General features: G+C 33.1%; 1 protein-coding gene across 1 annotated transcript; it reads right to left on the minus strand.

The window, feature by feature from the left end:
- Positions 1 to 7,387: 7,387 nt before the first annotated feature.
- LOC121409906 (heme transporter hrg1-B-like) lies at positions 7,388 to 17,236 on the minus strand. Its single transcript, XM_041601689.1, has 4 exons — positions 16,813 to 17,236; positions 12,144 to 12,311; positions 10,433 to 10,559; positions 7,388 to 8,710 (listed from the first exon to the last, which is right to left on the minus strand). Exons 1-4 carry the CDS (start codon positions 16,964 to 16,966, stop codon positions 8,689 to 8,691), a joined length of 471 nt encoding a protein of 156 aa, XP_041457623.1. The 5' UTR covers positions 16,967 to 17,236; the 3' UTR covers positions 7,388 to 8,688.
- Positions 17,237 to 17,885: the final 649 nt, after the last annotated feature.

A 17,885-nucleotide genomic window follows, 5' to 3' on the forward strand; every position in this document is an offset into this window, starting at 1 on the left:
TATCAATCGATCAGGTTTATGAACTTTGCCAATCATAGTTTGATGTGAATTGAACATTTTTGAGTGTTGGTTATGAAAAAAATACTTATACACCTGTTAACACCTACAAAATAATTGCAATTAAACACTCACACATATCTTTGTGCACAAAAATGAAATTGTACGAATAAGTTGACAGAGTAAATTGAAATTATTTTTGATAAGATATAAACACAAGTGTACAATTATTGTGAAAATACATGTATGTATTGCACAATTTCATCGGAAGTAAACAATTTTGAACAAGGTTTTCTTATGACATCACAACTTGTACTCCCATTTTAAGTTTTTTAAATGTGCCCAAAACATATAATTCTTCCAGCTTTAAACCATTTGACTATCCAAATAAAGTAGGTATGTCTGTTATGTGAAAAGCACCTTTGTTTGCTCAGCAGCAGTCTACAAAGAGTTTGATGAATTTGTGGTTTCATTTTAGAAATCAGGGTTGGTATTGAGAATACTGAGAATAGAGATTTTTGCTGCGACAACCAAATTAATCATAACTGAATGTTAAAAACTATCATGTAACGGGCATTTGAGATTTAAATGCCCATCAATAGGCCTACAACCAAATAATTTGCCAGATCAACATTGTAAAATGGTAATGATTATGGATTGTATATAAATGCATTTGATAATTTTTTTTATAGAGACTTGAAAAGGTAATTGCCGTTGTCATATTTGTAATTCTTTTGTTTGTATTGGAGTACATATTAGAGGATGTCTCATACATAAATCTGAATGATGAATGAAAAGTACTGTTATTGTGCATTTATCTTGACACCTTGAAAACCATTGTTATCTTGTATGGCCAAAGCAGTTATATTTTTTAAAATGTGAATACTGAATAAAGTTGTCTGCAATCAAAATTGAATGTATTCAACCTCTATGCACAATTCAGGTCATTCTGTAGGTTCTAAATGACTAGTCTTCCAAGAAAATTATGGCAATACGTATCTTTAATGGAGTTACTGTATGACAATGCTTAACTTAATATTGCTTTGGAAATTTTATCCTCGTGATAGTCCACTCATTTTGTATTTTAATTACTGGTAATGTGTATTATAGAGATGAACATTGGAGTTTGAATAATCTGATACTTTCATATCTCAATGTAAGTGTGTATGTAATTAAGGAAATACTTTTCATATGTACAAGACCATGACTGTTAGCAAGATTGAAGTTCTTTTAAATATATAAAATTGAGTCATGACTGTAAAGCCAGTCATGACTGTAAAGCCATGTTCGGATCTTCAGAAATAATATAACAAGACTTCACATCATGTCTGTAACATATTTAATATTCAGACCCAGCTTGGCATACCAACACTTTGATTCTCTTTGAAAGTTTTACATGACAAAGGGATTTTTAAACCTATTTGTTGCACAGCTTTTGTTAGGAGTTCGAAATTAATCCTACAGCTGTCACCATGTGATATACATGTATACTTTGAAATATTGAGCCTCGTTGCTGAGCTGTGCCCGTTCACATCCTACCCACTTTAATCACTTTGCCAAAATGTCATGTCTTAACAAAAATAAACTTAGGTCTTTTTATCCAAGTATCTATATGTACATGTATGTCAATGGAGTTTGACCCCACATGTACTAACCTGAGCTTCATTAGGTTACCTATGAATGCTCTTTGACTCATAAGAAAATTGAAGTGACCAGTATTTCTCCTATTGTAAAATGAATAGTTTAAAAGCTTATTTGATCAACATCAATAATTCATGCGACAAAATTAGGAGTTTTCTATCATTTCTAATCTTTTCACTTTAACCCTTACCCAGGGGGGGGGGGGGAGATATGACATACTGTGATATGCGCTATACAAGAACTGCGTTGTTATTATTATTATTATAGAATCAACCCCTCCCTCGACATTTTCTGTGACCATTTTTTGACCGCCCCGCTCAACGACTTTCTACTTTGAAGTCTTGTGCATCTTTTTAGAGCAAAATGCAGAACTTTTTTTTCAAATGATTCTTCCTGTGTATTTGTATGATTAGGGCTCAGCATATAAAACTCCAAATAAAATATGTGGTCACCTTGAGCAGGAAATAGGCTTACCAGTATTTGCTCTTCATTCTATCATTTCCCTTAGATGAATTTTCAGTGGTTTGTGGAGTTCTTATGACCAACTTGAATCAATTTTGTTTTAAAAAAAAAAGCACATTCATTCATTATTTTACTGATGATTACTGACAAGACCAAAACAACATATCAATCTAATTCTTTATCATTCTATTTTTGCTTGTCATTGAAGGCATATACATGTATTCCTCATATTTGGATGCATTTAATTATTTTCAAAGTCCAATCATGAAGCAGATTTTATATGTGAAAATCAATATTCTGCTTTATTAACGTCTCTTGTCCTGCCATGTTAAATTGGGAAAATGCTGCATCATTTAAAAAGCCTATTACCTCAACAGGCATATGTAATTCAATTGATTCATACACTGGAATTTGCATTGCACTGTAGTTGTGTCTGGTTTGTGGTTTACATAAGGAATTTAGACTTTGTTTTGTTTGTTTGTTGGTCAGCTTGCAGTACTACTAAGCTTTACCCACAGTATTACTAGTCAAAGGAGCTTCTCAAACATTTATGATAATTGAGAAAAGTTTTTTTAAAATGGAAATTATTTTGTTGAATTTGTTTATGCATGTAATGTGTGCATTCATGAGCTGTATTTTCAGCTTCATGCCCTGTATATTGACTTTCAGTGGTGATACATTTTCAAATGTGAGTTTAATACTAGTACTAAATGAAACCATATTGTAATAAAATTACTGTAATGTTCAGAATTTTTTGTGAATTTTCTTCCAGTCATAAAAAAAACTCACAATCTATGTAAGGATTGAAAGAAATTTTCATTATTTGAAATGTAGAAGTATATATTTTTGATGTTCTAGTTTTGTACATTAATCACCATTGCACATTCTCATTTCTTTTTGAATATGTGTGTTGCTGTTTTGGAAGAAACACATGTGAAATTGTGAAACACATTTCTTTTTTATTTGTAAAATGAATTAAATTGGTAACAGCTTAATTTGTCTGGATATGCGTTTACTTTTCAGTGAATTTGAATCCACTCCTGAAATATCCTGTGTACTGAATTTTCCTAACAGTTAAACAAGTGAATTCAAAACCCTGGTGTGGTCGATTTATTCCAAAGTGACCATGATCCTTCCTCTACTCAGACTTTGACCCTATTTAGCTGTAAGGATTTCATTTTCAACACACTAAACAGTCCTTGAAAATAAACACATGTCTTTCATTTCCATATACATTATGTAGATTAAAGCCAGATTCATGTGAAAAGGCTAATGTTCATGAATGTTATCTATTAAGTGCCTAAACACAGTTCTAATATCAAGTACTACACAGAATATTACTATTAAGATACTTCCCACATAGTGCCTTTAGTTGACAATATAATGTGGGACCATGCCATTGACCATAAAGTAATATAAAATGATCAATGATTCCTACAAAAAGCTCTTATTGATGCATCGGAATGAAAACGGAATTCGAGATTATTCAGAATATGTATTAGTGATGCATTCATTATCATGATGAAGCCTTCAATTTTACATACATGTAAACTGGACTGAGACGAGGAAATTGTTGTCTGACTACCATAATTATGATGATGTTCTGCAGTTTGATTCATACAGATAAGTGGTCGGCAATTGTCAACTCTAAAGCATACCATCTCCAAAGTACATGTAGCTTTAAACAAATGCTTTTAGTTTTGAATTAATTCTATTTGTTTCAATCCTAGATCAAGGAATCCAACAGTTGTGATGAAAATGAAATGATTGTGTGAAACAAAAGCAAACAAAACAGTGAAATTTGAAGGGAATCAGAGCAGGACTAAACATAAGTAGAAGCCCTTATGAGATCACCATTTTCTGTGTGCATCTCAATTTGTGAATTTGGAGAGTAGATTGTGGCATGACAGGGACTAGGTCTTCTTACCCATTTTTGTAATGAGAAACCAGCATTTCTCTCCCTAGCACTCTTAACACCCAGTGCTGGCTGCACAGAAACGTTTAAAGCCTTACACAGCTCGAACAGTAAGCCCGGTAACACCTTTTGGATTGTGAAGTCAAAACATTTATTTCAATGTGGAAGTAATTCATTGTTGTAACATTAGGCATCGCTGCCACAAACCGATTGTAACAGGGCCTCCGTTAGCTCATTTCCTATTATCAAACTTAGAATGGACTGAAAAGTACTACTTTTGGCTTGTGAATTCTAACCAGTGAAGTAAAACCTGTGACATTTTTACAGGTGCTAGAATGTACATGTAAATTGACCTTTCTGTTTATGCAAATTCAATTTCATATAAAAATGAAATTTGTAAGTTCTTGGTCTGGTAAATGAGAGGGGCATTTTGTTCGGGACACCCTACATGTATACGATGTCTTCATAAAAGAAAATACAGTTTAATGCATTCTGATCAGAACTTCTGAGAAAAAAAAGCAGATTGTAGTCATTGTGTATTGGAGCAAAGCTGCTGTTACCTTGCATCAAAATGATTTGATCAATGCAGGAAATTTGAAATCCCCATAGCAATAGAGATAAAAACTTATAAAACTTATTGAAACTGATACCTTTCTGATTTTGTTTGAAAAATTATTTGAACTTATTTTATTTTAAGAATGAAATTCCATATGGGTTGGATTCCTTGACAATCACACTAACAAAGCCAACACCGGAAGGTATAATAATAATAATAATTTTATATTATGCAAATTCGCAAAATGCCTTTAAGGGGTTAAGAGAAAGGAAATATGAAAGGAAAAGGAAATAGAAATACTTTGCACAACAAAATGTATCAAAATTAAAGGACAAGTCCACCCCAACAAAAAGACGACTTGAATAAAACGAGAAAAATCCAACAAATACAACATTGAAAATTTCATCAAAATCGGATGTAAAATAAGAAAGTTCTGATATTTTAAAGTTTTGCTTTATTTCACAAAACAGTTATATGCACATCCTGCTCGGTATGCTAATGAGGAGATTGATGACATCATTCACTCACTACATGTACAGTGTATATCTTTTGTATTTTATTATGTGAAATATGAAATATTATAATTTTCTCTATATTGTCAAGGGAAACAACTATTAATTCCTCCCTGAACATGTGGAATTAGCATTGTTTAATACTATTGGTTCAGTCAAGGTGGTCCTTATTGTCAAATATGTAAAAAATGAAATATTGTATAATATAAACAATAAAAAACAAAAGAAATAGTGACGGACATCACCGACTGACCCATTTGCATGTCACTGAGTTGTGCATATCACTATTTCATGAAAAATAAGCGAAACTTCAAAATGCCATAACTTTTATTTTACATCCGATTTTGATGAAATTTTGAGCATTATGTTTGTTTGATATTTCCCTACTTGTATTTATTCAAATCAACATTTTACTGCGGTGGAATTGACCTTTAATATTGCAATTTACAACTAGTTCTCACCAGATCATGAATAAAGACATACTGTACCATCAAATTGGCCAATAAACATACATGATCAATTTAAGATTTTAAAAGACAAGTTTTAAGCTTGCATAACTTTTTGTATAGCGTCGGTATTTGCATCTGCTGGGAAGACATTTTAAATGTCTTCAAACAGTGCTTAGAATTTCAAAGAGAAAAACGAGGTAACATGATATCATCAGCTCTCTTTTGTATTAAAAGTTAACTCTAAAAGATACAAAATATGCTATAATCCAAATTTAAATGAAAGTTGGTATTTTGCTTGTTCAACTAAATTAACCTATTATTCAATTTGTATGAATTTTAGTTTGAAGTACATATCCATTTAGTTGTGAAACAGAAGGTATGCTGCTTGGATTCTTACAGGCCCTGGAAAATTAAATTTTGCTTTTTTCATTTTTCAGGCCTGGAAAGTCTTTGAATTCTCCCAAAATTATAGAATTTCAAGATGTGATTTTCAAAAAATTATCTTGTTTAATAATATATTTTAACCAAAATGATATTTTTTCCCATTACAATGTAAATTTCCCCAGTTTTAAAACCCATGGAGTTCTGTAATTCTTCAATATATATATATATATATATATACTTATGCATAAAAAGTGTAAGAACCCTGAGTGCATATGGTGAACATGGGACAAAATGAGACAAAATAAACAAGAGATTTCCTGACACATATTTAATCACAAATACATACAAGTACATGTACATGTACATGTACGTGTACATCTCAAACGTGTAAATTATCACAATTTTTTACATAATATACTTTTTCTTTCTAAGGAGTTTAACCAAAATAAAAACCAGCCATTAAATAATCTGATAATACATACACAAGTGCCTACAAATTTATAAACGTAAAAAATACTTTGTATGTACATATAGACTGCAATTATATAATGTACTCAATGTAAGTGCTTACTGATGATATGCAACACATATATGTAATGAAGTACTTGAAAAGTGTATGATAGGCCTACTTTTGGATGGAAATTCTAGAGCATAACAAAGTACAAAAATTCAATGTCGCATAAGAATCATATCATGTGTGAGGTAACCACTAAAATGAAAGAATAGAACAAAGCCAAAGTTTTCCCAAACAAAACATACACAATACATTTTTAATAAAGAGTTGTTATTAAAGGACTATCAAAAGGGTATCATATGATGACTGAGATACTGTACATCAAGGCAGTGGCATAACTACATCCCATCGGCTGACAGAAAAAAAAGGAAAAGAGAAAGGTAGTGGCCTAGTGGGAGAAATCATTGTATATGATATGAAATATTGTTACATAAGAATTTTTTCATAACTTTATGTTCACATTGGTGAGATATTCTGCTCTCATGAAAACAGTCCTCTACATGGCCCTTTTTCTAGTCTGAGTATCAGAAGTTTTCAGCTTGCGCTTCGCGCTCACATCTCACATCATTTATTAGAGAAATATGTATGGTCTTAATGAATTCCTCCTACAAACAAGCCTTGGAATGCCCCTCTTCAGGTCTAAATTAAAAAAGATTTCAGCTCGCACTTCGGGCTCATAATATTTTATTAATGAAATACGTCAGAATACAATGACTACCAAATGTGCTTCATATGAAAAATGTAAGTGTAATTCTAAAAATATCTGCAAGAGCTTGGCACTCGCATGAGATGACTGGTGAGAAATGTATGCTCTTCATGAATTCCTTAAAAAATAATGTCCCTGCTTGGGTTCAATATAAAGGTCTACAAAATTTTAGCTCACGCTTGTTTAATGAGACAGGTACGTATCATGATAACAAAAATTTGCTCAAAATTTATCTTTTTTAGGTCTGAATATGGCATAATTTACAAATGTACATGTAATCAGTGAGAAACATATGCATTTAATGGCAAAGTCCTCAAAATGTCTTTAGTTTTAGGTAAGTGGGCCTATACCTGGTTATTGAGCACATCTTGTGTGCCCACTAATCAGTGACTCAAAATTTTTTGCTGCTGCCCCCCCCCCCATGCCGTGACCCATCATGTGATTTAAAGTACATGTACTTCATACATTCCATAGGTCAATAATAGAATCATCTGCGTATAAAAAAAACATAGTAATAAAATAAGCTGAACTTGGCTGTCTACAATGTACATGTATAACAATACAGGTGCACATACATCTTAGTATTGAGTCTCACATTACCCCCTCTAAAAAACACAAAAATTACATTGCAAAACAAAATGTTTGCATATCTCATTAATATTAAGCAATAATACTCTTGAGACTTTCACACAATTTTACTGTTATATTCTTTCTTTATATAGCTTAAAGCTCTTTTACACAAACATAAAGAGATTCTATCTAAATGACAAAAATTTGTAGTTCTTGCTGAAATGCTATCAATTCTTGGACTGACCAAAACAGATGTAATGCTGCATGGTAGTTCATAGAAAGACCAAAAGATTGTTTTAAAAAGTGCACGTCTGTTTGTGAAATGCATTAAAAATATAACCCAAGCACAGGAAATGATGGGATATATTGCATCATTGATTCAGTAAATACTGTAACTGTGGCTCTTGGCACTTTATTTTAGTTGCTTTAATATACTCCTAAACAGCTTTAAGAAACACCCCTTGGAAATGTTCTAATGAAAATTATATCTCTATGAAATGAATGAAATAATGGTTCAATACAGATCAAGTAAAAGGCAATGACATATGGCTAGTTGCTTTAACCAGGGCAGGATGAATGAGTGCATACAAGCAAAGTTGTAATACACAAGGAACATATCCAAGGTGATCAATGATTGAAGTGTTGCATAATAAAAAGGCATGTTTCTTTTTGCCTTTCCTGCATATAAACTCTCTTCTTCATGGCGGAAGATACTTTGAGAGAACATTTAAACCTTTATGTAGCATCTGTGATAATCCAATGAGCATGTGTACATGCACATTAAATACATGTAGTATTTACACACACAACAGCAAAATGCCAAATATATGAATTTCCAATTTCTTGGAGAATCATTCCTCATCAATCAAGAATGTTGTGCATTTGAATAAACTTTTGTATAATGGTATCATGAGGTGATGTAAAGGATGCTTTCCTTTTTATATAAACACATGTTTTTATCATACCCTGTTTAATGGATCCTTTAAATCAAGAGATTCTCATCACTGAAATAAAACAAAATAAAGATAAAGGCAACTTTAGACTAGATAATATACTGTATGCATCAAAGGAAAGTGACAAAAAAAAGACAAGCAGGAGAGTTGAAAATCTCAAATCATTGATTGTTAATTGCACTGAAGAAAATCACACACAGGGATCCTAAATGGGAGACTAAATATCTCTTTGTATGGTAATCACCAACGATTTATATTGTTTTAATATACTCGATGTCAAATGTCAACAAAAGAAGGGGCTATTGATTTGCAATTTTGAATCAATTCCATCTAATTCATGTAGCAAAAAACGTTTTGTATGCATAAACACAGTCTAATAAATATCTTTCACTTAATTTCTATATTTTTTTTCTCATCAATCAAAATATACAAAAAATTTTGTCACAATTATCAATTGGCTGGATTCATGGATTCACGTTTTTACCAACTAAGAAACCAAACCAACAAAATACCTGGTACATGTATTACAAAATTACAAATTAATAACATTAACCATACAACACCTTTATGAAAGCAAAATATTCTTAAAACTTTACCTTTTGACATGCAATAAATAGCATCTTGGTCATGATTAGGGTTATACTGCGATACAATCAATAGTCTATATTACAAAAGCTTTTCACTCTGTCACATGATCTGTCCTTTTTACAGAAAACATGAAATGTACAATCACAGTAATTCACAATAAAGAAAACACAAAACCAGTCTAATGCAAGGAATCTTCACAATGCTGAAATATACATTTTCAAAATGACCATCTCTGATAGATAACGAATTGATTCGTAAAAAACGAGTAAAAAAAAACAAAGGTATCAAAATCAATAGAATTACTGTATTGAATGGTAAAATTCAAGGCAAAAAATCTCTAAATTTTACATGTACAATCTTTGAGATGTAATGCACTGTGAATTATAAATTTCTGACATAGAGTGTTATATAAAATATATTTCCACATCACTCTACTTGAAAGCTTCTCACAGAAAGTCAAGACTAATATAGGGGCTCTATAGAATACATTAAATTTTTGTTTTTAATTTTAATTTTTCATGGAAAAATCAAAGGTAGTGCTATAAGGGACAAATGGGTGCCAAATAAATTGGCCAAGGTAATTCAGGAATATCAATTTCTTACCTCAAAGTAAGAAAAATGAGAATGAAAACAGAAAGTGTCACAAAAAAAAATCACATTATCAAAGTTGATCTAAAAAGAAAAAAACAATCCCTCAATATAATACATGTACATGTACTTGTGAATTAAAGAAAAAAATAAATAAAAAATGACTTGAATAACAAATGGAATGCCCTGGCAGTCATTGTGATGCAATTACATGTATAAATCATGACATAATGAAAATGACATAAAAGATCATTGGATTTGAGTATTTGAATATATTACTATATCTGGGAACATTCAAACAGGTCATTATTTTCAGAAGTACTCTTGTTATCTATTATACATGTAGACTTAATACAAGTTTGTAAAGGACAAACAGGACAATTCCAGCTTGTCAGTACTAACAACTACCCTCAAGCTTGAAAGCACACACAATTTCTTTTAATTAAAGTCACACCTGCAATAAACATGACATCCACTTAGTCCATTAACCAGTCTGCAATTCAACTTTTATTCCTTTAGACCTACATTTTAAGTGCAGCAGACACTCTAATACAGAAGTAAATGGGTTAACAGCCAGTTCATGGAATGGTGTCATACCTTGTAACATAGCCTTTTCTGTATGACCTTGAGTATATGAACAGAGCAAAGGACCACTTCCAGGTCATGAACACCCATACTGCTGCAAGATAGAATCCCTTGTCATTTCCGTTTACTGGCATCAGATCTGAAAAAGAAAAGGAATATTATAGATTACAAAGCAATACATGTACATACTAATATGAATATCTAAGGGTGTTCAGCAGAATTGGAAGAATTGGAATCGATTACTTGTAATTGATCAATTATATATGGTAATTAATTACAGTTTTTCAAATAATTGTAATTTGTAATTGAAATTTTTAAAGGGAAAGTACATGTAACTGTAATTGAAATTGACTTAAATTACTGTCAATCACATTATCATTCGATTTACTGTGGATTGCCTATTTCTCTTTTCTGTAAAGTGCAACTACCTGTATTTATCTCTTGCATGCAACTACATGTATATCATTTCCCATGATGTGGAGGAAAGAGGAGACACTATTGCTATAAAGAAGTGCACAAATAAAATATATACGAAAATTTGCAAAAGGTCATACATGTAGGTTCCAACAAGAAATGTAATTTTTCATACTAGCAAAGTTACATTCCTTATAAACTCATGCAGTGGCTTCATTTTGTTTGTGAGAATAAATGTAAGATGTTCTTTAGACTTAAGTTGGGACTACCCCCTTGAAAAAAAAATCAGCTTTTGTGGCTGAACAGGGAAAATGTGAATGAAAATATTTTTTTCCTGCCCCTCTATAGGCAAAAGCTGGATCCGTCCTTGATGAATGAGGTCACGTCTCACAAGTCAAGTTTACATGTTGTACATCATTAAAGGGAGCGATAGACAGTATCAATGCTCGCTAAACTAATAAACCATCCTTTTTTAAGTTTCTCCTTACTTAGAATTATGTTGAAATGGGCAGCACTACATACAAAATTAAATTGATTTCATTTATGACTTTATAGAAAGTAATTGAAATTGTATTTGTAATTGACAAAAGTAATAGGTGGCCTTATTAGCCTAATTATAATAAAAAAATGTAATTTAATTGAAAAGTAATTGTAATTGAACATTTCTTCATTTATGTACATGTCATTGTAATTGAAAGTAATTGAGCCCAACCCTGGTGTTCAGTTGACCTTGCATTAATTAAATCATCACAAGTCCCCCGTTTTATTGCATTTTGATTTGCAACCCCCACATAAAATCTAGATCTCTGTCCAAGCAATTGTGTAAAGTTACAATTTATTGGACATCGTATGTTAAAGGTTGGTTTGAATGTACTACTCTCTACATTCCACTCCAGTGTGTGTAAATATCCACTTCAAACATACCTTACCAGGAGAGAAAATGGTAAGTTGAGTTGCACATCATTCAAAGAGACTACAAAACAACTATCATTTGCACATCACCAAAATAAATTTACTTAGGTCTGTAAAATTTGTTCCTTATGAACTAAATCATGTGGTGTACAATGTGAAGAAATTATGATATGAAAGACGACTCAAAAGGCCAATGTCCTTTTTTTTTGTACTATGACTCCCCAAAATGAAAAATGATAGTAAAGCAATAAAACTAAAAGGCTGAAATATCATTTGACAAACTCATTTTAGGGTGCAATACCAAAGGTCTACAGGGAGTCAAGCTTAAGTTCATTACTCAGTAAAATGTAATGCTCATGAAAATATTCATTCATTTTTTTTTTGCTCATCCACTTACCTTGTCCTCTGACAGCTCCAAGTACCACATATGTAACCAAGGCAATCAATGAACCAAGCTGGACAAAGAATCCAAGAACGATGAAGAATTTAAGTCGATAAACCCACAGGTCTCGATGTCCTCTCATATGTTGGATGTGAACAGTGAGTGTGAGAAAAGCAAATACTCCTGAAGACAAGAAAGAGGGAACCATACAGTATGTGTGTGTGTGCAGGGTGAAAAAATTGTATGAAATTGGAATGTGCTCAGATACTATTCTTTTCTGCCTATTTATTGTTTCAGCAAAGGCAGTACATATAAATAATTTACAACACAGATGGGTAAGGTCTCTCTCTAATAATTACAGTAGGCCTAGATTTCTATGAGGGGCCTTGCACTCAAAGGGATGTCGTAATGTTTTACTACTATATGTATGTCTTTTACCTGTGGCTGCCCACAGTTTCGGCTAGGTCAACATGTAGCTACTCGCACCCCTGGCCATGCCCTTGAGAATGCACTTGTGCATTTTAAGCTACGAGCTACATGTACCATAGCAACAAAGAATAACTATTCCAGTTTGATTTTTATCACTTTTGCATAAATTTGATTTGAGGAGACTCTCCTTTGGTCTTCGTTGATTCTTTTGTTATTGTCAACTGCCTAAAGTTGTTAAGTAGTCCACCCAACGAAGTAAGTTGGATTGGAATAAGTGTTTCATGTTGCTGATGTATATTATTCATGAATTTATAATTGCTTTCATCTCAACATTAAGTATTCTAATGAATATAGTATGGATATATATGTTTCAGAACATAACAAAGTTCATGTATATATTTGGAAATTAGCAGTAGGCCTAAGTTAGATCTATGACAATATTGACCACACATATGATAAAATAATAAGGAGTGTCACATGGAATGTTTAATGTTTTTACTTGCTTGTTCATGTTTTTTTAAATGATATAGTGGAGGAAATACATTGAGATACCATCTTAAGATACAATGCAAGTTATGCATCACATCACATGAAATGATTCTTGTAGAAATTTCAGGCCACAAGAAATATCCCGAAACAAAAGAAGAATGTGGCATGTGAAGCTCAGGTTAATCCCAAGAAATTTGGAAATATGTTGGTGCCAAGATTAAAGTTCAGTCTGGGATCTCTGATTTTGAGCGTGGGCTAACTCTCAATGTGAATGACCATGGGAAGGCTGAAGTGTTGTTAAATCATTTCTCAAGTGATTTTAAAGAATGAACCGGTGGGAGATGCTCCTATTCCGTCTGACCGTGTGGTCACTTAGATGCTTCATACCATGGAGATTAGTGAGGATACGATTCTAAAAAAGTTGCTTCAGTTGGATATTTCCAAGTCTTCGGGCCCATGTGATTTCCATGCATATGTTCTTAAATATCTAGCTTCTCCTTAGCTAAGCCTTTAAAAAAGCATCATTTACAACACATCAATTAGAATGGGTATTCTTCCCCCTGTATGGAAGAAGGCCCATATTTTAGCTGTTGAGAGGTGACAAAGCTTTGCCTAATAACTACCGGCCTATAAGTCTAACTTGTATTCTTTGTAAAGTACTTGAGTCCTTGAATACTCCGAGATGAAGTTATTGACCACATGAAGTGCAATGATTTGTTTAGTCCTAAACAGTATAGCTTCATTCCTGGAGGTCCATTTCTCTTCAATTGCTTACTATGTTGGACAAGATTACTGGTACTAAGATTCTTTTCTTAGTGAGATTACTTGCGAAGTTGCGATTGTGATTCCTCTCAGTTACAAGACGATCTTCATGTATTACAGAGTTGGTCTGATAAGAGGCTTTTGAACTTCAATCTAGAGAGTGAGAAGTGTAAAGTTTTGACATTTGGTCCTGTTAACAAGGTATCAAATTGCCCTCCCAGGTCATATTATTCAAAGAAGGGTAATGCTGCAATCTAGAGAATGTTCATACAATGAAGGAACTGGGCATGGATCTTAAATGTACATGTAGATGCCAGGCTTTCTTTTGATACCCACATACAAAAATTGTGTCAAAAGTAAACAGGCTAACAGGTTTTGTTAAGGAGGTCATTTGTGTTTTTGGATGAAGTTATCTTATATTTTATCTGTATTGTTTGGACTCATCTAAGAGTATGGTCTCAGTCTCACTGTGTGGAATCCAAACAAAGTAAAGCATATTGATGCACATGTGCAGAGATAAGCTGCTCCCTACGTTCAATCTTTGAAAGGGCTCTCATACCCTGATAAACTGAAGAAGCTTAATTTGCCTACTCTTGTTTATAGAAGAGCTATTGGTGATGAGACCTTTAATATATTCACAAATATGACCCTGATGTTACCCTATGTCAGCATGTCTCACCAGTACAAGGGGTCATGCACACAAGATCGAGAATCTGCAACTTGTGGAATAGTCTTCCTGAGCTTGTACTAGTAGCAGCGTCTAGGGATACTGTACAATTTGAGGAGGATTGATTTTTTGTAACGTAATGCAGAATTTCAATTTTTTATGAGGCCTACTGGTGTATCTAGATCTACATGTATGACATAACCATCAGATTCACTCCCCAAACCGCGCCAAATTCAGACGTCACTGCTATCACTAGGAGCTGGACATACATAGAGGAACAGAAGAACTGAACCTTATTATATACTAACAATCCACATTCTTGTTTTTGCATCACATTGGTGGCATTGCCATGCATTGCATAATTTTCATTGGTAGGGTACATGTAGGTAATGGTACTAGATTTGTGCTGCAGACATGTGTTTAAAAAGTCAATACTGGTAGACAATTTGGCCTCAAATTTTTTTTTACATGTACATATGTAGTTAAATGTCTATCAATGACAATGTGACGTTTCCACGGGTCCTAACGTACAGTAGACAGAAATAACTGTCGTTTCTGGGGATTTATTTAACAATTTCTGACATTTTACTATAATCCCCATCATGTATGGGTGAGTGGAGCAATTGGTCCACTTTTGGTCTAAACGTACAGTAGTATTTAGGCTCAAACAGTCTAGTTCAGCATAAAGACTTTAGTCTTTAAAATGCCTATTTGGGCCACTAGCCCAAACAGTATACTGCTCAGTGCGTATAAAAAACGGGGAAAAATCTAAATAAATTTTTTTGTTTCAAATTTTAATGTCTATATTTTGGTTTTAATAGGTGCTCTAAGGTCTTATCTTTCAAATGCTGTTAAAAATATTTAGTTTGAATACGGAATATTTTTGTCTGAGGTTAAAAAGGAGGCTTGCGCCAAAATGGCATAAAATTATAAATATGATGATCGAACTTCTTGCTAATTAGCAGACTTCCTCTTAACCTTTTCATTATCTGTGCCATAATTTTCAAATCATGCGGTCAAAATTGATTTTCAGATCTATTTATTTACTTGAATTGTCCTGTTGTTTCTTTTTATTTTGCTCTCTGTTAGCTTTAAATATTCCTTCTTCAGGCTAAAACAATTTTTTTCAACTGAATTATGGGAGAGCGGTGGATTCTTTTCAAATCCTTTCATTGTGTGCTACAAAGGTTATGGTACCTTTGAACAGTGCCACATAGATGGGCGGGGGCTTGGGATGCTCTCCCCCCCCACACCTTAATTAAAAATATCATGACAAAAAAAAGTGGACAGGAAATAAAAGGAAAGATAGAAAGAAAATATGATATTTTCTGAATATTAAGTCAAAATCTATCACAAAATTTGATATTCGAATAAAAAAGTAGGAATATTTGCATGCTCACTTCGCTCGCTCATATTTTACGCGATCTGCCATATCTAGCTTAAAATTGACTCAATACACCAATTGTCATTGAAAGACATGAATCCCTTCCTGTGTTCTCTGTCAAACTCAAGCAATTAAACTTGGTCAAGGAATCAAATCAATGACCCTTCGAAAAAATAGATTCATTTCTTTCAAAGGTACAAACATAATTTTTCTTTCAAATACTAAAAGGATTTGAATAATCACAAGTTTTCCCAATTAATAATGCAAATCTTCTTGCTTGGGTTGACAAAAAAAATCTTTTCTCAGTTACTTATGAAGGAGAATTAAAAGAGAAGTTTAAGTGAAAAAAACAAAAAAATAATTCAAGTAAATTAATAGATTTGTAAATAAATTTTGACAGCATAAATAAAAAATTGTGCCATAGCGAAAAGGTCAAGATGAAGTCTCCTGATTAGCAAGAAGTTTGATCATCATATTACTTATATTCTGCAATTCTGGCGCAAGCCTCTTTTTGAACCCTCAACAAAAACATCCAGTGTTCGCTCGAGCATGAACAAAATTTATTTTTTTTAAATTGCATTTCAAAGACAAGACCTTAGGCTTAGAAGTTAGGCCTAGAGCATGTACACCAAAATATAGACATCACAATTTGAAACAAAAATTTTATAGAGTTTTCAAATATGTCCCGTTTTTTTTTTTTAAACACACTCACTATGTAGGAAATTTTGAGGTAAGTTTTGAGCAATGTCTGTGAGTGTGATAATATTGATAATGCTAATTGCTATGCCTTTTAGTACTAGTAGTAGAATGGTGTTCTTGTTTCTTTTTTTGTGTGTCCTAACATTAGACATTTTTGGATTGACATTTATTAATTTTATCTGTTTATCAGATTATTATTGCTATCAAGTATTAAACTTCCCTGACACTTGCAGATAAAATACAAATAAGATTACCACTTGCTAATCCCCACAGAGCGATGTGTAGATTATAAAATTGTTCAGCAGCGATGAAGCAAATAAAGATGGCCAGCCCAACAATAAGTCCAGTGACTGCGAAGGCAATGCGACACCGCATCCTTAGCGGACTGGGGCCCGAGAAGTCATCCATGATCCCCGCTCCTCTGCTGCTCCTATCCTAATTGCAACTGGAACCTGGAAGTCGATCCGAGCTCTCGGTCTCTCCGTCGGCCGTCAAGTCAAACGAAAATACGTAAATTTGGGTCCTAATGCCTTCTTGATATTCGCTTAGATTGTAGCCAATATATATATATTCTGTGCTGAATTTGCTCCATAGAAAATAACCTCACAAAGTCAAGTCATATCACAGAATTTCTGACAATACCTTGCAGCTTGACGTTCGGTATACTACGCCCTCTGCAGTTGCACGATCGTTAAATCGTATTTTTTACGTCGTCCGTATCGCTGGGGTATCGTTGACTATCCGCTGATTTATCGCTCCATATCTGTTAGCTTTCAGACATTTTGAGGAAATAAATGATCCTTTTTCATTGTACAAAACATAAATAATGCAAGTATTTGAGAAATTTATGTTTTTTCTAGTTTTAATCCTTTACATAAACGTTCATACTGTACCTATTATTATCTTAAGTCCCATGTATTGGAATTGACGTAATGTATTAGAACTCTACCTGCGTGACGTGACATGACATTGACACTCATTCAGAATGCAACTTAGATTTTGAGTTGTGGTATATCTTTTCTCTGTTATGGGTGTTAGGGCTCTCTGTTTGTTGAAATAGATATTAGAATTGACAACGTTTGGCTCATTTCACTTTTTCTTCATGAGTTGAAGATTTAGAAGAATTTACAGTGAACATACCTGTCCAGAGCAGAGGTGTCACAGTAAAAAATGTTCATACCAAGGACAGAGACCCAGAAATATCGGATTTTTTTAAATGTTAGAATACGTAAGACATAGAATAGCCTAAATAATGTTGTCACTGCCCCAAGTGTGCAGTTTTGAAGCTGCCCTGGCCTGGATAGATCCATAGATGCTGGAAAAATGA

This window comes from Lytechinus variegatus, chromosome 3 (genome assembly GCF_018143015.1).
Source record: "Lytechinus variegatus isolate NC3 chromosome 3, Lvar_3.0, whole genome shotgun sequence".
Lineage (NCBI taxonomy): Eukaryota > Metazoa > Echinodermata > Echinoidea > Temnopleuroida > Toxopneustidae > Lytechinus > Lytechinus variegatus.